At 41.2% G+C, this 23,201-nt stretch overlaps 1 protein-coding gene across 1 annotated transcript in view; it reads right to left on the reverse strand.

The window, feature by feature from the left end:
• The window catches only part of WHAMM (WASP homolog associated with actin, golgi membranes and microtubules), a 77,963-nt gene that overhangs the window by 17,716 nt on the left and 37,046 nt on the right, over nucleotides 1-23,201 (reverse strand). The window contains exons 5-9 of the mRNA XM_056572181.1: nucleotides 16,345-16,510; nucleotides 12,628-12,800; nucleotides 1,926-2,012; nucleotides 1,705-1,800; nucleotides 1,148-1,577 (exon numbers count right to left, since the gene is read on the reverse strand). Of these exons, the coding sequence (XP_056428156.1) occupies nucleotides 1,148-1,577; nucleotides 1,705-1,800; nucleotides 1,926-2,012; nucleotides 12,628-12,800; nucleotides 16,345-16,510 (952 nt within the window). The remainder of the gene's footprint in view (nucleotides 1-1,147; nucleotides 1,578-1,704; nucleotides 1,801-1,925; nucleotides 2,013-12,627; nucleotides 12,801-16,344; nucleotides 16,511-23,201) is intronic.

Raw genomic sequence — 23,201 nt, forward strand, 5'->3', positions numbered from 1 at the left:
TATGCAGTAACATATATTTCCCATAGACTTGTATAGGATTTTAAACATAAACCCCGCCCCTGGCAAATGGGGTTTTTCACCTAGCCTATGTTTGTTGTTGACATATAAGTAACATGTGTGCCAAGTTTCTTGTTAATATCTTTAGCCGTTTGGAAGTTTTTGTGGAACATACACACACACATACACACGTTGAGTTTTATATATATAGATACTAGCTGAGTACCCGGCGTTGCGCGGTTTTTCCTTCCTAATCCTTGTTGTGGAGGAAAATCAACAAAAGGAGGAAGCTTTTGACTTCATATCCCGTCCTCATATATTGTTGTCATATCCCTACCTCATATCCCGACATATCTCGATCTCATATCCTGACCTCCTATCCCGACCCCATATCCTTACCTCATATTCCTTCCTCTTATTCCATCCTCATATTCCAACCTCCTATCCCGTCCTCATATCTCGACCTGCTATCCCGTAATATGTGTACCAGGTATTCTTGAAATATCTTTAGCCGCACGGAAGTTATGTGGGAATACACATTTACCATTGATTTGCATATGGACTTTAAACAAAAACCCTGACCCTCACAAATGAGGGTAGTTAAGGGTTAAATTAACTATCCTATATTTTAAGTGGACATATAAGTAACATGTGACCAAGTATTATCAAAATATCTCCAGCCGTTTGGAAGTTATGCAGTAACATATTTCCCATAGACTTGTATGGGACTTTAAACAAAAACCCCTGTAACATGTGTGCCAAGTTTCATGTTAATATCTTTAGCCGTTTGGACGTGATTCTGGAACATAAATACACACATACACTGAGTTTTATATATTTTACAAGGAGAGTACCCATTTTTTCCTATATATATATACATACGGTATAGATCTGTAGTTTCTGTCCTACCATAGGACCATCACCACACTTTGGAGTGCAGCGCCCTCAGTTTTGTATAAGTAGGGCTTCAATATATATATTTTTTCTGGGGTAGAGAGTAATTTTTGGTAAATGAAGCGATCAATGAAAGTACTGTAATTTCTTTTAAGAGAAACAGCTGTTTTGGAATAAAAATCCATGTTTTGGCAGTAAAGACAGCACTTTGGATTACAGCATTCTAAAATAATAAAATTTACCATTATTTCTTTACCTGAATGTTGGTTCAATTGGGCTTTTAATTTTCCAGGTGTAGTTTGATTTCCAGCATGTTCACCTTTCAACACTTGATCTTCATGTAGATTTTGGGTCTCATGTGAATAAGGTAAATGAGCTGGATTTTCCAATAGGCAACTTCGTGGTGGTAAAGGTGGAGGAGGGGGAGGGGCTGCTGGAGGAAGAGGAGGAGGTGGTGGTGGAGGAGGAACCATAGGTGGCGGGGGGAAATGATCTTGATTGGAAGGATTATCACTGGACAATCTACAGTTAGAACTTCTTTTCTGATCATAGATCTGTACAGGGATGTCTACTGAACCACTCCTCGGCCCTTCTGCTTCATTAAAAGGTTTTAAGCTCTCTCTGGATTTAGCGGGTAAACGTGCCTGTATTCTAGAGGTTTTCAGCACAACATGGGATTCTTTTTTCTATAGGATGAAAAGTTACAAAACCAGAAAGTTTTCATTAACAAATACGGGTTTGCCCTTGCTTCACTTCATTCTATTCAGCAGAACATGACTGTGCACAACTTAAACGCTTCAATTTAACACTCACATCTTTATAGCTTTTTAATCTCTGTAGTGTTTTTTGACGTTCCTCATCAACCCATTGTTTTTTATTTTTCTCTTCCTCTTTTTTCTTCTCTCTTCTCTGCCAGAACACAAAGAACGCTGTTGAAGTGTCTCCCACACACTGGCTTAAATGGTACAGAAGCCTCCACCAGTGCTAGAGGTCTGGCGTGGAATCATAAAAAACTATGCATAGACTATACTCACCATCTGTGCAGAGTGGTGCTGCTCAAGCCGCCTCTGTGTTTCCTGGTACTGCTGCAGTTTAAGCTCCTGTGTCTCTATGCACTGATCCTAAAAGAATCGGAATACACACAAAGCGATTAGACTTAAATGTACGACCAATGAAAAATGTCATTTAGTGGCTTTTCAATCCCAGAGTAACATTTCCGAAATGTACACTGTGCAGGGCCCATACACTTCTTAACCCCTTAAGGACTGAGGGTTTTCCGTTTTTGCATTTTCATTTTTTCCTCATCACCTTCTAAAAATCATAACACTTTCAATTTTGCACCTAAAATTCCATATGATGGCTTATTTTTTTGCACCACCAATTCTACTTTGCAGTGACATAAGTCATTTTACCAAAAAATCCACGGCGAAATTGAAAATAAAATTCATTGTGTGACAAAATTTAAGAAAAAATGCAATTTTGTAACTTTTGGGGGCTTTCGTTTCTACGCAGTGGATTTTTTGGTAAAAATGACACCTTATTATTCTGTAGGTCCATACGATTAAAATGATACCCTACTTATATAGGTTGGATATTGTCGTAGTTCAGAAAAAAATCATAACTACATGCAGGAAAATGTATACGTTTAAAATGGTCATATTCTAACCCCTATAATTTTTCCACATATGGGGAGGTATGAGGGCTCATTTTTTGCGCCGTGATCTGAAGTTTTAAGTGGTACCATTTTTGTATTGATCAGACTTTTTGATCGCTTTATATTCATTTTTCATGATATAAAAGTGACCAAAAAAATGCTATTTTGGACTTTGTTTTTTTCTTTGCGCGTACGCCATTGACCGTGCTGTTTAATTAACGATATATTTTTTATAGTTCAGACATTTCCGCATGCGGCGGAATTTATTTACAGTTTTTTGTTTTTTTTAAGGGAAAAGGGGGGTGATTCTTATTTTTATTAGGGAAGGAGTTAAAGGATCTTTATTAACTTTTTCTTCACACTTTTTTTTTTGCAGTGTTATAGTCCCCTCTAGTGGCTATAGCACTGCACATACTGATCTTATAAACAGATGAACCCCCATGCATTAACATGGAGATGATCAGTGTTATCGGCGGTCGATTGCTCAAGCCTGGATTTCAGACTAGGAGCAATCAATCGCTGATCGGACGCGACGAAGGCAGGTAAGGCACCCTCCGCTCGCCTTCTAGCTGATCAGGACATCACGATTTCACCGCGATGGTCTCAATCAGCCCAACTGAGCTGCCCGGAGTGTATTTTTGTTACTTCAGATGCAGCAATCGACTTTGAACGCCGCGTCTAAAGGGTTAATAGGGCGCGGAACAACAGTCTGTGCCGCACGCTATTAGCCCAGGGTCCCGTGCTCTACATCATGCTCAGAGCTGCAAATATGGGCAGATAGCGGATAGGCTAGTATCATTTGTGTGTCTCCCTCTTTGCACAGTTATAAAATCATGTTTTCTTTCCAAGCTCAAATGTCAAAGAGGCAATGCTGAGCTGCATAATGTAGAGAGGATATGTGCTCAGTAATTTTACAGTCACCTGGATCATATCAAGATGTTTAGGGTTTTCAGTTCTGATGAATAAGTGCATGTAGAAATAAATGCTATAAATGATGTACGAACTTTGCACACCTGGTACTTTTATTTTTAGGGTTGTGTGTCTCAGACTCTGCTCCATAAACATGGTCTTTATGGATTACCAATAAGGGTAACATGCTGAATGACATTTTTACAATTTGCCAGGTGTCTATTTTAGGAGAATGAATGGGGGTATAACATGATTTTTTGGTAGAATTCCTGTTTTGGGTATGTCAAACATGTTTAAACTCTCACCTGGCAGCAAATGGGGTAAGGATTGTATTTGGGTTTAAATGAGTTATGGTACTTCCCTTTTAATATTCTAACTAGCCCCATGGCAACCAAATGGCACTAGCCACAGTGGCGATGCCAGTAAGTTGGACAGGCCACCACTGCTAGTGACTGGCTGCCACTGTCATACTGACAACACATCAGTGTTGCAGCTTTATAATGAAAGACCAGTGGAAACTATGGGTTATTTATTCTGTTATTAAATCTGTTATTTATCGAATGTAAAAGCTAATAAAAAATATAAAAAAAAAAAAAAAAACACATGGAGAAAAGAGATGTACCACAAAAAAATCAATTACATGATGAATGTACAGTATAATTGTTAGAGGTCCCACCAGCAAAGGTGAGTGGGGGCAAGGGTACTTCTCTTCTGGTCACGGCTTCTTTTCTTGCCTGCTTGGGTGTAGGTTTCCTGAACCTACACTGTATCCCAGCTTAAAGGGGTACTCCAACATTTTGTTTTTAAATCAACTGGTGCAAGAAAGTTAAACAGATTTTTACATTTCTACTATTAAAAAATCTTAATCCTTCCAGCACATATCCGCTGCTGTATGCTCCACAGGAAGTTCTTTCCTTTTTTAATTTCCTTTCTGTCTGACTACAGTGCTCTCTGCTGAAACCTCTGTCCATGTCTAGAACTGTCCACAGCAGGAGAGGTTTGCTATGGGGATTTTTTTTTTTTAACTGTAAATTTTTATTGAAACATTTTATAATACACGATTTGGACAAGAACACAATGGCCAAAAGGGCCCAAGTGCATATGGTATGCAATACAAAAACTTAATAAAGTAGTCTAAGAATTAACAGAGACTCATGACCTGCATCACAGTATAGCTACTATCAGCAAAAGCGGTGAAAAGGCACTTTAGGGCAACCACAAAAAAAAAAAACTAGAAAAACACCACAAAAACAAATACCACATACAACAGGAAACAAGAGGGAAGGGGAGGAAAAAAAAATAAAATAAAGAAAAGTAGGAGTCTTAGAAAGGTCAGGGAGGATGGTAGTCAGAGAAACAGTCCCATGGATCCCAAACAGCGAGAAACAGGGGTACAGCGTTATTGAACCCAAGGTAGAGGACATGAAGTGACTAAGCTGTAAATAATGGACCCGTTCAGAGGAGGGAAGGTTATTATGGGATACAAGCTGATCAAAGGGCAGAAGAGTATGAGAGAGGGGATCGACAACATTAGCCTAACAGAACAGGCCCCTGGAACCCCACTCCCTCACCATACCAGAAGTCAGACCCGACAAAAAAATCAGGGTGGTAAAGAAAAGACTGTAAAGGAGAAGAGGAGAAGAATAGCCCAAATTTCCTAGAACAGTACCCCACATACGTAGTGAGAAAAAAAACATAGGAGCCAAGAGGGGGCCTAGAGATACTGAAGGAGGGGAGGCACACCAAAGAAGGGAGTTAGGATGGAAAGGAGCTAGCCACAATTTCTCCAACTCCATCCATCTACTGTAGGCATGATAGGAAGACCAGGCAGTTAGATGATGAAGGTGGGTGGCCCAATAGTACTTAGACACATCAGGGACCACTGGGCCCCCCCATGGATCGACTCATAACAGACATTGGAAGACTATGACGTTTGGCATCCCAAATAAAGCGGAAAATGGCCAACTGGAAAGAACCAAGTGCAGTAAGAGGAACACGAACAGGAAGGGTCTCAAAAAAATTGAACAATTTAGGAAGGATAGTCATTTTCACTTCCGCAAAACGCCCAAAAAAAGAGAGATATATTGAGACCTCCACTTCTCCATCAACGTCCGTAACTCTTGAAAGAGGGGAAGAAAATTAGTAGAGTAGAGGAAGGTATAGCAGGGAGTGAGAGAGACAACCAATGTAATGCATGTTATAGTCCCCTATGGAGGCTATAACATTGCAAAAAATAAAAAGTGTAAAAATAAAACAAAAGTTAATAGATGTGATTTAGCCCCTTCCCTAATGAAAAAAAGTTTGAATCACCCCCCTTTACCAATTTATATAAAAAAAAAAACTGTAAATAAAAAATATATAAACATGTGGTATCGCCGCGTGCGTAAATGTCTGAACTATAAAAATATATCATTAATTAAACCGCACGGTCAATGGCGTACAAAAGAAAAAAGAAAAGTATTTTTGGTTACTTTTTATACCTTTAAAAAAATGAATAAAAAGCGATGAAAATGCTGATAAAATCTTCATATCACGGTGCAAAAAATCCTCGTATGTGGAAAAATTAAAAAGTTAGGCTGGGTTCCCATTACGTTTTCCCCATACGTTTTCCCGTATGTAATTCATTTCAATGAGACGCCCGTAGTGAAACATTCGGTCCGGTCGGCTCATTTTTGCCCCGTATGTGCTTTTTCCCTGCACCTAAAACAGTGGTCGACGACGGTTTTAGGTCCGGTTGTAACAGCGCATACGGGGCAAAAATGAGCCGACCGGAGCGAACGTTTCACTGCGGTCGGCTCATTGAAATGAATTACATACGGGAGCGCATAGAAAGGCATACGGGAGTGCAAGTTTTTAGCTCTCCCCTGCCGTATGCGCTCCCGTATGGGGGAAAACGTAATGGGAACCCAGCCTTATAGGTGTCAAATTTTTTTTCCCCCCATGAATACTTTTTATTGAAGAGTTTTATCATTTTAACAATAAAAACAGGAATGAACATTGGATACACTAGTACTTAAAAGTGTGCTTGGACTAATCATACAGTGTGTTTCGGCTTACATGTATCCAGGTAACATAAACCTAAAAATTAAACATAGTAACAAAGTGGAAGTACAGGGTCTAGTAGAAGAGTACGTGCACGGTTTCCATAAGCTTATTAATTCAATATGAAGAATTAGGCTCTGTCTGTAGAATTGGAATATAAAGTCTGATATTTATATACAGTGAATGAGGTTAATATTCATAACTCTCAGGGGTGTTATTAACTCAGGGGGTGATATCAACAGAAAGCTAGTATCTAAAAGCAAGAATATGTAACAGGTCAAATTTTTTTTACATATCAACTGGTGCCAGAAAGTTAAACAGATTTGTAAATTACTTCTATTAAAAAATCTTAATCTTTCCTGTACTTTTTAGGGTCTTTACACTACAGAGGATATGTTTTTCTTTTTGGAACACAGAGCTCTCTGCTGACATCATGAGCATAGTGCTCTCTGCTGACATCTGTCCATTTTAGGAACTGTCCAGAGCAGCATATGTTTGCTATGGAGATTTTCTCCTACTCAGTTCCTCTGTAGTATTCAGCAGCTAATAAGTACTGGAAGGATTAAGATTTTTTTAAATAGAAGTCATTTACAAATCTGGGTTAAAAGGAGGATTTGGAGTGGTTCTTTGTTCTCACCGTAACCAATAGCAACCCGGGCTACCCAAAAAATATCACCTATACCCAAGGTGAATGAAAATAGTGCTAATTTACAAGAAAGAATTGGGGCTCAGGGTAAATGATGTATGGACACAACTGGCTAAATATGTTAAATGATGATATTTATTATTTATAGTAATCAAATTGTTTGTAAGACGTGTTAAGTACCGTGACTTACAGGGCCCTTGTAGAGCAACGGCACTCCCTTCAAAAATATATAGTATAGATAAAATTGCAAATACAATAAAAATAAATTATGAATATAAAATGTTATTTAAAACATGATAGTATTATTGAGACCAATCAAAAATTATCGATATCCAACAAAAGGTCCTCTTTAGAGTTTGGACCTCCTTAGATGTTAGTAACTAATAGCAACCCATGGGGCTATTTATGTATAGCAATATAACCACAGTCTAATGAGTCTTTTGATGAATAGTTAAATAGGTCAGTATCCAGTTCATTAAAGCATGTCAATGTAGCGCTGTTATATCCCTTGGTAACAGAGTTAATATATCACTTGATAGCAGAGTTGTAATAATTGCCGGCAATTGTAACAGTTAGTAGAATGATACAGTTATGCTCACCGCCCCGGGACCGGTACTTGTCAGGATGCTGTTGCTCTTTGGGGATGCTGCGATCCCTCCTGCGGTCTCTCCTGCGGCTTTTAGGGATAGTTGGAGATACTGCGATCTCTTCTGCACTTTCTTCTTTGCGCTTTGCTGGAACAAACTCTGTTATCTCTCTCACTGCGGGAGAGGACACTGTTGGGGGACTCTGCCGTCTCCTATGGTGAAGGTGCCGTGACTGGCGGTGGGCTCCGAGTGTTGTAGCTCCAGCGCTTCTATTCAGAGTAGCGGTCGCGTCCTCGTGGCTACAAGGCGCGCGTACGTGGCTGGCAACTGACCGGGTGAGACACCTATCGATGCGGGACTCACAAAGGCTTATGTAAGTGGTCTCAATAGTGGTATTGGGGGGACTGGACGCGTTTCAAGACTATACTCAGTCTTTTCCTCAGCAGCAATATAAATTATGTTACATACGAACTGGATACAGACCTATTTAACTATTCATAAAAAGACTCATTAGACTGTGGTTATATTGCTATGTATAAATAGCCCCATGGGTTGCTATTAGTTACTAACATCTAAGGAGGTGCAAACTCTAAAGAGGACCTTTTGTTGGATATCCATAATTTTTGATTGGTCTCAATAATACTACACGGGAGTACCCCTTTAACATAGTATGGGGATGACAACCATTTGTTCCAACGATAAGTGAAGTTCAAATATCTGTTGGCGCCTAAGGCGATAATCTTTTCATAGGAAAGGGTAGTATTTAATTTGTTATGGAGTTCAGCTATTGAGGAAATCAATGCTGTCTTTCAGTTGCTAACAAACAAGATCTTAGGTAGGACGTATATAAGACAGAACAGGTCTCTTGATGAACGTGGAAGAGGTTGAAGTTCCAAAAATAGTAAAACAGACTGCAGAGACCAGGGCATAAGAACATCCTAGAGTGTGTTGTGTGAAAGTTTTGCAGGAAGACCAGAAGGGTTGTACTATAGGGTATGACCACAGTATAGGATACAGGGTTCCACGTGAACCGTATCCAGGCCAACATACATGAGATGATCCCGGGTAAATGCGGCTAAGGCGATCTGGGGTGTAGTACCACCGGAGTATAGTCTTAATTGCAGATTCTATCTATGTGAGGAGCATTGGAATGCTGCATGAAGGGACTTAAAGGCGTGTTGCCAGTCTGCCTTGGAACACGTGCAACCTAAATCTTTTTCCCAGTATCTAAAGAGGTGTGTTTTGACAAAAATGTCTTGATGAATGATAAAGCGGTATATCGGTTTCAGGTCCTTCAATGGTAAGGATAAGAAACGGAATGCAGAACCATCTGTTGGTATTTATGTAGGGGTTAGACTAGATAGAAAATGACGAACTTGTAGGTATTTATAAAAGTCACCTTAGTGTATAGAATAGTTGTCTTTCAGTGTTTAGAATCGTTTTAATTGTTTCACCGTGGAGGATTCATATAAAAGTAGTGTATGTGTAATGCTTGGATAAGGGAGAGTGGTATATCTCCCAGAGGGATGGCTGTTGGAGAAGGATAATTTTTGATAAAGTCCCTTCAGGCATGATAGGACGCTTTAACTAAGGGGTTATGTAGTACAGGGTAGGGATCGACAGATATTGATTTTTTAGGGCCGATACCTATAATCTGTGAACTTTCAGGCGCTTTAAATCAATGAAGAGCAGCGGCTTTTGCGGGGCCAGAGACCATGGGCAACTGTATCTTTGATGACAATCATAACCCCTCTGACTTTCGGCTGTAATGAGAATGGAAAATATGTGGATAAGAAGGATGATGTAGTCTATCCGCATCTTTGGACAGTAGGTGCGTTTCCTCGGCACAAATTACATCCCCTTTAAGAGATTGTGCTTCTTTCCAGGAAAAAGACCATCTGTGAGGTGCATTAAAACCATTCACATTTAGGCTAACAACAGTTATTACCATACTGGAAAAGGACAGATTTTGAAATAAGTTGTAGGGAAAATGTGAGTAACGGACAGGACGCACCTCCAAGCCAGCATGCGCCTGTCAAAGTAAGGCAGAGAGTGCCCGAAGGACACTGTATGGAGATAGAGCCACGAAAAGTTACAAAAACATGAGAATGCAATAAACAAAACAGTGTTAGGAACATATAGAGAAACAGGGCAGATATCCCCGAGAGGATGCCAACCATAGGTGAGTGTGGGTTAGAGTCCACTTTGAGGTCGAGGAGAAAGAGCCCACCCACAAAGCCCTCTCAGTGGGCTCAGAGGAAAGCCAGGTCAATTCTTCAAGTAACCAACTAGTCTCGGTCTTGTCTAGTGACATGAGTCGGATATATAGCAGTGAGGTTCAGGATTTCAGTAAAGCAGTTCCTTCATCCAGAGATCGCACAACATGCATTGAGTCATTATGCCGGATTAGAAGGTGAGTGGGGAAGTCCCACCGGTAAGGGCGTTTGGCAGATGAGGGCCATGGTGATAGGCATCAGGGCCTTGCAGGCTTGTAGAGTAGCTGCAGATAAGTCTGCATATACAGATATGTGGTGGTATGGAGCTGGAAGACCACCATTTCTTCTAGTAAATTTCATAAGGCGTTCTTTGACACCAAAGAAATGTATACTGACTAAAACGTCCCGGGGGACAGAGTCCTCCAGATGTTTGGGGACTCCGTGAGCACGGTTCACTTCAAGAGGGGTGCAAGATGGGAGTGCATTATGTATGAGAGCTCTTACATAAGCCGGAATATCTGCAGAAGCAACCGATTCAGGGATGCCGCACAGTTTTATATTATTAGGGCGACTCCTGTCCTCAAGATGTGCAACTTTGCCTTTAAGTGCTGTAACATAATCTTTCATGGTATTATGTGCATCACAGAGTTGTGTTTGTCAGCAAACTGACCAAATTTAGTTTCCAAGTTGTCCACTCTGCCACCTAGGTAGTAAATTGTAGCTTGCATAGGGTGTACCAGACAATGTATGTCTTGAAGAAATGTCTAAGTAGAATCAACATATCTTTCAGAAAGGTGCTGCCCTGTAACTGAAATATTTTCTAGCAAATCTTCCCCTTCTCTGGGAGTTAAGGGGAGAGCCATCTGTCCTACCTCAGTTTCTGGAGAGGCAGGTGAGAGCCACAAGCATTGTTTAGCAGGGCTCAGAGGGAGAGCATACAGGGAATCTGGCAGGAGAGTGGGCAACCATGCCAGGTAAGGAGCAGCTGCTGTGGCTCCTGGGTGAGGCCCCTGGAGAGCGGCTATGTATTGGGAGGTCCTCTTCCTGGAGGTCTGAGGAAAAAATCCGGACCTGTGACAGTCTTAATTCCCGATCTGAAGAGGAGCGGAGGTGAGATGAAGTGAGTGGGGTGTTGCCGCAAGCTCCTGCACGGAGCTGTGAGCGTGGTGTATGCGTGCGATCATCCCCACCAGCGCCATCTTGGGAACAGACCGTGCGGGGGTAAAGCTGATTTTCACCAGCTTGGCAGCTTGTACTTGCTTTTTTTTCTTTCCGCGCATTGTTGCAGGTGCTAAGGATGTTCCCCGAGCTGTCAGTGCAAAAATGTCTCAGCGGGGATCGCTGGATATGGTCGCTGGAGCAGGCTAATGCATGGTGCTCTGTTAGTGCACGTCCATCCACCTCAGCAGCCAGGCCACACACCCCCAGAAGAGGGCATTTTTAAAATGTATACATTTTCGTGCATGTAGTTATGATTTCATCATACCTAGGGTATAAGTAGGGTATCATTTTTCAAACTATAAGTAGGGTATCATTTTAATCGTACGGACAGACCTACAGAAAAAGGATAAGGTGTAATTTTTACAACAAAAAAAAACGTACTGCGTAGAAACAGAAGCCCCCAAAAGTTACAAAATTGTGTTTTTTCTTCAATTTTGTCGCACAATTATTATTATTTTTTGGGGTTTCACTGTAGATTTTTAAAATGACTGATGTCATTACAAAGTAGAACTGGTAGCGCAAAAAATAAGCCTTTATATGGATTTTTAGGTGGAAAATTTAAAGGGTTATGATTTTTTAAAAGGTAAGGAGGAAAAAAACAAAAATGCAAAAACTGAAAAACGCTGAGTCCTTAAGGGATTAAGGGACACATGGCTGGAAACAGAATGTCTGTACCTATGTTAGGCCCCTTTCCCACTGCCGGTATGACCCGTCAAATATGGCCAGCAAACTCCCTTTTTTTTTTATAGTTAATGGGGTCCGTCAGGCTCCGTCATTTTCGGAGAGAAAAAGACGGTGCAAGCACTATTTTTTCTGCAGCTTTTCTCGATCCTAAAATATGGAAACTGCTAGAGACAACCGGCAGTGTGAATGTAGCCTTATGCTGTCTGCAGTTAAACTAGCAGGTTCCCTTTAAACCATTACTGATTCACAAGATTTTTAAAAACCTGTCTGGTTTTGTCAGATCAACCTTTTAGAGTAGTGACATTTTATTGCTCTAGCTGCTGTTATTGAGCCACTTAGGTTCTCCTCTATGGTGCACTGCTATTTCTCATTCCCGACTGTAAAGAACTACATTTGGTCATATCCTCTGTAGACTTAGTGTCATGGTGGTGGTGGTCACCGCCAAGCACTACGGCACTGTTAGTTTAGAGACCCACTCTTATCAGGTGGCCTTTACGTGGCGAGTGGGCTTGCATGTTTTGATCAAAATGTATACTAACAACCTGTTAGCTTAATAGAAAAAAAAAAAAATACTGAGAAGCATTTAGCATCATAGTACAAGTTGTGGATGTGCTGCCATGTTCTGTTTCTCTATTTTTAAGTTAAAAGTGAATTATATATAGTAGTCTTTTAGGGCTTTAACTGGTTTTCAACAAGTAACAATGCTCTTATATGCTTTTTATAGCCAGCTATTATTAGGGTCAGTATGATTTAACATTTGTCATTGATGTAACATACTTTTTTGTTCCTCAGTAATGCTCGTCTTGAACAGATATTCCCCCGTTTTGACTCCAGCTGCTGTGCTTTCCTTCTGAGCATAAGTTGTATTGAACTGTTACTGGACTGCTCAAATGTCTGTAGTTCCTGAGGATCTTCACATGTGTCATAGTAGACAACCTCTTCCTCTTTATCTGCAACCAAATGTAAATACCTTTTTGTTGTCGTTACATGTATTAAAAATGTAGCCAAAACACTTTTTTGGAGGGAGAATATATCATTATCTGCACCAGCACAGAGCGGCTAAAAAGTTTGCGCAAGCCCTGTGTTTGCGAAAAAAAGATGTTGCAAAAGTAGAGCTTGTGCAAAAAATTTGGCACAAGGAATTATAAAATTCCCCTCTTTGACTTTACATTTACAGCCCAGTGAAGTACAGTGACAGAAAAAAGATCCCAGTCATTTTATACTAGCCTCTTTGACCTTCCAACTGTTCAAGGGACACGCTTTTATTCCCCCTTTTTTTTTTTAATGATGACTCAAGTTAACAATATTTATTTCTAATACACGTTGTTAAGGGGAGTATTGGGGAAAATAAAAATAGCCACTGTCATAACTTTTGATATGTGACAGAACACCTAAAATTAATAACATTGACACTATTTTAACACATTAAATAAGTATAGTTTTTTAAACATAATTTCCTAAATCCTTGGCCACTAGGGGTCCACGTTCCAGGCTGGATGAGGACAAAGTCCAGGACCTGAGGGAGGGACTAGCAAGTTCTCTGTGCCGTGCTGCAGGCTGTCAGTCATCCTGCTCAAAGCTTGCAACACAGATTCCTGTATGTCCTGCACTGGGAAGGAGGGCAGAAGCTTCCGCACAGGGTCTGTTGGCAAGCGTCACACACTTACCAACAGGAAGGAGAAGAAGGAACAAGAAGCGTAACGCAGACTGGGTAAGTGCAGCATTTTTTTTTATTGTGACTGATACGCTTTAAATATTCCATCACTTATTTATCCTATTAAGGAGGTTTACCTTCTACTGTCTCTATATTGATGCTTTGAAGATAATATTGGAGTTTGTAAAGAGCTGCAATCAGGTTTAAAGGGGTACTCCAGGATTTTTAAACTTTTAAGCCAAGTTCCACTAATGTCAAGTTATGTATGGTGTTTAACTTGCATTACCTGTCTGAGATGGATTGTGCCATATTATTTATACATTTTTTTTTTTTTTATGTCCCCAGAGCTTCTGTATTCTTGTGCACTAGGGATTGTCTTTGAGCCTTTCCCAGCTTGCTGTGTGGCTTAAGACAATGGGTTGCAGATGATCACAGGAGGCTTCTTGTCTTCCCTGACAATGTGTGTGGCCCATCTGTACATCTCTCAGTACCAGCGTTGAATGAGTCCTCGCTATATGCAGACTGTGCTGAGATCACGTGACACTGGGGAACGCATTAAACATTGGCATGGCGGGGAATACAGATGGGCCTCACACTTTATCAGGAGGCTGGCTTGTCAAAGAGAACTAGAAATAGCCAAGCCCCTTGTAGTTAGCTGACTTGAAACGAGTTTTCTCAAGCTGCACAGCAAACCGGGAAAGTTATTCATAGTGCAACAGAATGCAGAACCTATGGGGACATGAAAATACAAAAAAATGGGACGATCCACCTCAGACAGGTAATACAAGTTAATAGGCATCATACATAACTTGGCATCTGAGGCAAATAGCTTAAAAGTTCAAAAATCCTGTAATCACAGCACCGATCCCTCATAAAATTATTTCTTTTTAATACTACAAATCATGCCAGTTTTGGTAGCAGTGCAGCAGTCTAGGCAGAGTACCAATGCCCATGAGATAACCTCAACATGAAAGTATGTTTAAAAAGGTACCCAACGTACCTTAGGACTTCCTAATATATCAAAATGTGGGAGAGCATAAACATTTCATGATCGGATAAAAAGACAACTTTGTTATATATGTGTAATACAAGGAGGGGTTTCTTTGCAATTGTGATGGCACCCACTCTCAAAATACATGCTGAACATATCCACAGCGTAAAGTGTATGTAACATGTGCTAGAAGCATATGTTCTGGTAATATTATGTTGGCACAATTACAGTGGGGTCAAAAGTTTGGGCACCCCAGGTAAAAATTTGTATTAATGTGCATAAAGAAGCAAAGGAAAGATGGAAAAATCTCCAAAATATGTCAACAAAAGTTAGATTTTATTTCCATCATTTACCCTTTCAAAATAACAGAAAACAAAAAAATGACGTCTGCAAAAGTTTGGGCACCCTGCAGAATTTATAGCATGCACTGCTCCCTTTGCAAAGCTGAGACCTGTCAGTGTCATAGATTGTTCTCAATCATCATCTGGGAAGACCAGGTGATGTCAATCTCAAAGGTTTTAAATGCCCAGACTCATCTGACCTTGCCCCAACAATCAGCACGATGGGTTGTCTAGAAGTCTGAAACTGAAAATAGTTGACGCTCACACAAAGCTGCAGAAGGCTATAGGAAGATAGCAAAACTTTTCAGATGTCAATATCCTCTATTCGGAATGTAATTAAGAAATGGCAGTCATCAGGAACAGTGGAAGTTAAAGCAAGATCTGGAAGACCAAGAAAAATAGACAGAACAGCTCGCAGGATTGTGAGAAAAACAATTCAAAACCCACGCTTGACTGCACAATCCCTCCAGAAAGATCTGGCAGACACTGGAGTTGTGGTACACTATTCCACTATAAAGAGATACTTGTACAAATATGGTCTTCATGGAATAGTCATCAGAAGAAAACCTCCTCTACGTCCTCACCACAAAAATCAGCATTTGAACTTTGCAAATGAACATATAGTCAAGCCTGATGCATTTTGGAAACAAGTTCTGTGGACCGATGAGGTTAAAATTGAACTTTTTGGCTGGAATGAGCAAAGGTACGTTTGGAGAAGAAGGGGAACAGAATTTAATGAAAAGAACCTCTGTTCAAATGAAAAGAACCTCTGTCCAACTGTTAAGCATGGGGGTAGATCAATCATGCTTTGGGGTTGTATTGCAGCCAGTGGCACAGGGAACATCTCACGAGTAGAAGGAAAAATGGATTCAATAAAATTCCAGCAAATTTTGGATGCTAACTTGATGCCATCTGTTAAAAAGCTGAAGTTAAAGAGAGGATGGCTTCTACAAATGGATAATGATCTTAAACACACCTCGAAATCCACGGGGGATTACATCAAGAGGCGTAAACTGAAGGTTTTCCCATGGCCTTCACAATCTCCTGACCTCAACATAATTGAAAATCTATGGATAGACCTTAAAAGAGCAGTGCCCAAAAATCTCAAAGAACTGGAAGACTTTTGTACGGAAGAATGGGCAACGATACCTCAAACAAGAATTGAAAGACTCTTGGCGGGCTACAAAAAGCGTTTACAAGCTGTGATAATTGCCAAAGGGGGCAGTACACGATATTAACTCTGCAGGGTGCCCAAACTTTTGCAGATGCCATTTTTTGTTTTCTGCTATTTTGAAAGTGTAAATGATGGAAATAAAATCTAACTTTTTTTGACATATTATAAGAATGTCTAATCTGTAATTTGATGCCTTTTGGATAATTTTCCATCTTTCCTTGGCTTCTTTAAGCACATTAATACAAATTTTTACCTGGGGTGACCAAACTTTTGATCCCCACTGTAGTTACCACAGTGTTAGCTCACATCAGAAAACTAAAAAGACAAGTGTTACCTTTTATTTGCCTTCGTAGTGTGTTTAGTTCCGTTATTAGCAACATTTCTTCATGTTTCAGTACTTCAAATTGAACATCATAAAGTTCTAACTGCGTCTCATAGTACTGCAGCTCCAGCCGATCCAACCATGCAACCGCCCCATCAGTGTTACTCAGATTTTCCATCTGTTGAATCAAGAGTAGACTGTGACTTTTTGCATATCATTCCATTCTCAATGATGCACAGTTCAATGATAATTAATTGTTTGAATACTTTAACCCCTTAAGGAACCAGGACGTACTAGAACCTCCTGGCACCCTGGGCTTTAAGGACCCAGGACTACTAGTACCTCCTGGTGTTTCTCCGGTCTCTGCCGCGCCCCGGGCAGAGATCAGAACGGCTGGCCAGCTGAAATCTTTCAGCAGGCTTGCCGTGCATATGCCGAGGGGGGTCCCGGGACCCCCGCATGTCGGCAATCGCCGGAGATCGCTTGCGAATTCACGCAAGCGATCTTCGGCGATTCGGGTCACTTGTCCGCGAAATACAGGGTGATCAGCGGTGTACGTTACACCGCCAATCACCTGCCATTGCTGGGGAGCGGTGACAATACTGTCACCGCCCCAGCAACGCAACTATTGGCCGGTGATCGTCCGGCCAATACTAGCGCGGCAGAGGAGGGGTTAACAGTCCTTCCCGCTGCTGTAACCGCTCGCTGCGTTCAGTCAGAGCCCCCTCAGGAGCCGTTAGAATAGGGACAGACTTTTGCAGGGACAGGTAGGTGAATAAGTGTCAATAAAGTTAATAAAAGTAAAAAAAAAAAAAAAAAAAAGACAAAAAAAAAGTAACCCCCCCCCCTAATAGGTCCCCAAGGGTCCGATCCCTGATCCCGGGCCCTATTAGGGGTTCAGGGAGCTGCGTGCGCCATCCGTTTTATTTTTTTTAATAAAAAAAAAAATCTCCCCTGACCCCCTAATAGGTCCCCCAAGGTCCTATTAAGGTCTGATCCCTTACCCCGGGTCCTATTAGGGGTTCAGGGAGCTGCGTTTGCCACCCCTTTTTTTTTTTTTTTTTTTTGGCCGCAGCTTTTTTTTTGTTTCTAATAATGGTGTGTGGTTGTAAATCACACACCGTTATTATATAAAGTTTACACCAAGCACCAAATACACACTTCCCCGCACACACCCCCTTTACAAAGTGAGACCGGTCATCGATCACTTTGGGGCCAAATTTTTAGAGGCCTATGTACCGCTCAGGAACCTCTCTGTAGATGAGTCTCTCATCAGTTTTAAGGGGAGACTCATCTTCTGCCAGTATATTCCCTCGAAGCTGGCGCGGTATGGCGTGAAACTCTACAAACTCTGCCAGAGTACCTCCGGGTACACTTGCAAGTTTAGAGTATATGAGGGACGAGATTACCGTATTGAACCCCCAGAATGTCCCCCCCACTCTGGGTGTTAGCAGGAAACTCGTTTGGGACCTTGTGCACCCATTGCTGGATAAGGGTTTCCACGTATACGTGGATAATTTTTATACCAGCATCCCTCTGTTCAGATCCCTTTCCGCCAGATCCACGTCCGCTTGTGGGACCGTGCGGAAGAACCAGAGAGGCCTCCCTCTAAATTTGGTCCAGACGCCTATCCCCAAGGTTGAGTCCCGTCCCCTGACCCATGATATCCTTATACTTCACCAACAACAGGTTAAGAGGGATTTCCTTATACTCACCACTATTCATGGGAACGGCAGCAACCCTGTCCCTGTGCAAGGTACCGTGGGACCGGTCCTCAAGCCCGATTGTATTCTGGACTACAATCGGTATATGGGGGGAGTTGATCTCTCAGATCAAGTCCTCAAGCCATATAACGCCATGCTGAAAACAAGGGCATGGTACAAAAAAGTCTACTTGGTACAGGTTGCCATGCACAACGCTTTTGTACTATACCAGTACGCTGGCAACACAGGGACATTCCTCCAGTACCAAGAAGAAGTCCTAAGGTTCCTGATCTTTGCTGACCGGGAAAGATCAGGCCGGACTTCCCAAGGGTCTGGAGTTATAGGCGCCAGGATCGTCCTAGGCCAACAATTTCCAGGTGTGATCCCCAACACTGGAAGGACGGGACGATCCCAGAGTGTGTCACAGGAAGGGGAGACGGAAGGACACCACGTATCAATGTGACACTTGCCCAGATAATCCGGGCCTCTGCATAGGCTGCTTCAAATTTTCCCTTTTCATTAGATTTTTCCATAATTTGACCAATGTACCAAGTCCAGAGTACATTCCAAAATTTAACCCTCACAAATCACTAAATTACCCAAAAAACCTGAGAAAAAAAACAAAAAAATGATAAGACCTATGGGGGTGTTTTTTCAGAAATGGGTCATAGGTCACTAAGTCACTATCATCGGGGACTTTTTATGTTGCCTGAAATGCGCAGCGCTCTCTCTCCACCTGAGCGGGTGCGCATTTCAGGCAACAGGTTAGGGACGGCCACACACATCACATTGCCAGAATGATGACTCAGAGCATAGGGTTTGGGGCGGGCATATTTTTTTTTTAGTTTTGGCTACGCTCTGGGTCATCATTCTGGGAATATATCCTTTTTTTATTATGATTTATAATTTTCTGGCCCACTGTACCCCATATTACGGGCCTCTGTACCCCACCTGTCTACCCCAGTTACGGCCCGTTGTCCCCCATAGTGTTCCCCTATTTTAGGGCTCAGTGCTCCCCCCATTAATGCTCATTGAGGGGGGGGGGGGGTCCCACATCCTGGCTCCATGTGAAGCTCAAGGTCCCTGACTGCGCTCCCACTCAAGCAAGACCTGCTGTGCACCCGCCATGCCAAATTCATCAAAAAATAAGGTATGTCCTTGCTCCAAATAAATGTATTTACAAATTGAGGGGGGTCTTTTCTGCTATTAACCCATGTAAACATTTTAAATTTTGGGGAAAACCCACATTTTAGTGAAAATTTTTTATTTATTTTTTGACATATGCAAAAGTCGTAGAAACCTTTGCGGGAGACGAACCCCAAAAGAAAAATGCAGGCTTACCAAAAGATGTTGTGCTAAGGGCACAACACCTCAGCTGGCACGTAGGTTTACTTGTCGGTCAGAGGTCAGCTGCTCCGGAGTCCCTCCTGAACGATCTGGTCACTCAGCGGTAGGTAAGATACAGGCTATGCAAAAATGGACTTTTCCAGGCGCTTCCCCTCAAGATCAATAATGCTAACAATCCCGTTACAGGATGGTACTTAGGACTTTTTTTGCAACATAAAAGTTTCGAGCCCATCCGCCGGGCTCTTCATGAGGCATATAAAAGTATACAAACGACTCTGTTTAAAAGGACCCGGAGAGAAATTACAGCCGGGTCAAAGGTTAACATGATGTCACACATCGGATCACACATCTATAGTTATACATAATAAAACATTCTTAAAACATGACATTTCAAACTATAATTACTACTATGCTCCTGACCATACTCAGTGAGGGTCCCGTTTTCTTTCTTTAGCAGCACTGTAGTCCCCTCATTGCGAGACGCTGTCGGGCTTGAGAGCGGCTCTTACGTCAGCCCCATTCACAAAAAACTAAACCGGAACGAGGCTGACACATAGTACTACACTTTGTAAACAAAGTGCCACGATGTATCCAGCTCCCGTTCACGTGAATGAAGTCAGAGGAAGATCACAGGTAAGTGATTGGACAATCTCTAACACCAAGGGTGAGGGATAAAATTCTCTGTCCTAGACAGTGTAACCTGGGTGAACAATATATAATAATATCAATTATTACTAGATTGTGTTTCTAGTTGTAAATATCTTGTTTGGAATTAATAAAAAAAAAATGTCCATTAATAGGACTGTCACACCAAACATTTCACCAGGAAAGTGTACCCGGCACTAATTCATGATATAAAAATATATATAAAAATACATATACATATATATATATATATATTAATTATAATAATACAATAAATATATAAAATCGGTCATAAGTCGGGACCCAACAGGAGAAGAAATTAAAATTACTAAAATATAATAAAATTAAAAAAACATACCGTAATAAATTTGTGTTTAAATTATTAATATAAATGTAAAAGAAAGAACCATGGTATACTCAGATTACAATATTGTTTCTACCGTCTCATTCAAACCCCTAGGTGCAATTGTGGATAATTTATACATCCAAAAGATTTCCTTCTTTTTCAATAAATCAAAACGGTTAGTAAAATCAACAGGAATATGGTCAATGGGAGTGACCGTATAGACATCTCTATCTTCAAGGTGTAATAAAGTACAGTGCCTGGATACTCCAGGCAACATGAACTTGTTTCTGATGTTTTGTCTATGTTTGTTTAAGCGATTCCTCAATGACTGGATGGTCCGTCCTACATACTGTAATCCACATTTACACTCAAGGAGGTATATTACATATGATGAGTCACAGGTAAGTCGATGTTTCATTGCAAACTTCTCTCCAGTACTATTAGACAAGGTAGGGTGCATTTTTTAGGATTAGATTTATGTTGTTTAATGATACTAGGCGCTAAGATGTTCTTAAGCGTGGGGGCTCTCCTATAGGTGACGACAGGTCTCATAGGTATGATAGATTTTAATAACACATCGTTCTGAAGGACATGCCAATGATTACCGTATTTATCGGCGTATAACACGCATTTTTTAGGCTAAAATTTTTAGACTAAAGTCTATCTGCGTGTTATACGCCGATACGCCGCTGCAGTTCAATGATTTAAAGCGGGCGCTTTAAATCAATGAACTGCAGCGGCTTTTGCAGGTCCAGAGACCTGCCATCACTGCATGATTCTCTGCCCCTGCCTATCCTGGGGTCCAGAGACTGCAGGCGCCGCTACCCCATTGCCTCCCCCATCCCCAGTTTTTCTGACTCCGCAGAAGCCCCCAGGAAAGGCAGGGGGAGAGAGGCCATCACTGCCCGCTTCTCTCCCCCTGCCTTCCCTGGGGTCTAGAGTCCTGCTGCCGCCGCTTCTCTCCCCCTGGCTATCGGCGCCGCTGCCCCATCCCCGGTTTTATAATTACCTGTTGCCGGGGTTGGGTTCGTGCTGCTTCTGGCTCCGGTGTGGCGTCTCCTGCATCGTTGCTACGTGCTTCTGAGGGGTCAGAAACAGTGTATTGGGGTATACACATGCACACACACGCACCCTCATTTTACCCAACTTTTTTTACCCAAATATCCTTGGTAAAATGAGGATGCGTGTTATAGGCCGGTGCGTGGTATACCCCGATAAATACGGTATTCAAGATGGTTTTAATATTACTTGCTGAATTGCAGAAAGTGGTGACAAAATTCAATCTCTGTTTCTCTTCCATATCTTTATCTGTGTTTTTCAAACAATCACCTTGTGTTTTGTCTTTCACCTTCATAAATGCATCCTGTATAATTGATTTAGGATATTTCTTTTCCTTAAACCTATTTGTTAGGACCATTGCTTGCATTTTGAAGGTGTCGTCATCCGTGCAGTTTTTTCGTACCCATTTAAATTGTCCATAGGGTACATTCCTTAGCCATTGCTTGTATTGTGCGCTGTCAAACTCAAGATAGCTATTGACGTCTACTGACTTAAAATGTGTGGAAGTCACAAATCCTTTATTATCATGGGAGATATTAAGATCCAGGAAAGTGATGCTCTGCTCACTGTACTCTAGGGTAAACTTTATACCCCAATTGTTTGAATTAAGTTTCATAAGAAAAGAATCTATTGATGACTCAGGCCCTTTCCACAAAAAGAAGAGGTCATCAATATAACGGCGGCAGGTTACTATATACGGGGAAAATTCAGGGTCATTAGTAATTAATTCTCTCTCAAAAGCCCCCATAAATAAATTTGCATACAATGGGGCTACCTTTGACCCCATCGCCGTACCATTCCTCTGGTGAAACACCCGTTTATAATAAAGAAAAAAATTATTTTCTAAAATGAATCTTAATCCATCGACGATAAAGACTTTATGAGCCTCAGTGAGATCCGGATCATTGTCTAAAAAACCCTTCACACACTGTACCCCAATATTGTGTTCAATATTGGTGTAAAGAGATGTTACATCACAGGTGACAAAATGGATATCTGGCTCCCATGTCATAGTCAGAAGTTGTTCAATTTAAATTGCAGAAATTTAGGGCAAAAAATAAAAATAAGGACAAGAATGAATTTAAATGCCTGAAATGTCATAATGACAACAGACCTTATTTTTATTTTTTGCCCAAAATTCATAAATCCATTACCAGACCACCCGGCCGTCCTATTATTTCCAATACTAACTGTCTGACAAGCAATCTGTCCCATTACATTGATTTATTTTTGCAGGAATATGTTACTACCTTGCCAAGCTACCTTCGAGACTCTACTCCGTTAATTGAACAACTTCTGACTATGACATGGGAGCCAGGTATCCATTTTGTCACCTGTGATGTAACATCTCTGTACACCAATATTGAACACAATATTGGGGTACAATGTGTGAAGGGTTTTTTAGACAATGATCCGGATCTCACTGAGGCTCATAAAGTCTTTATCGTCGATAGATTAAGATTCATTTTAGAAAATAATTTTTTTCTTTATTATAAACGGGTGTTTCACCAGAGGAATGGTACGGCGATGGGATCAAAGGTTGCTCCATCGTATGCAAATTTATTTATGGGGGCTTTTGAGAGAGAATTAATTACTAATGACCCCGAATTTTCCCCGCATATAGTAACCTACCGCCGTTATATTGATGACCTCTTCTTTTTGTGGAAAGGGCCTGAGTCATCAATAGATTCTTTTCTTATGAAACTTAATTCAAACAATTGGGGTATAAAGTTTACCCTAGAGTACAGTGAGCAGAGCATCACTTTCCT

The sequence above is a fragment of the Hyla sarda genome, chromosome 4 (assembly GCF_029499605.1).
Source record: "Hyla sarda isolate aHylSar1 chromosome 4, aHylSar1.hap1, whole genome shotgun sequence".
Lineage (NCBI taxonomy): Eukaryota > Metazoa > Chordata > Amphibia > Anura > Hylidae > Hyla > Hyla sarda.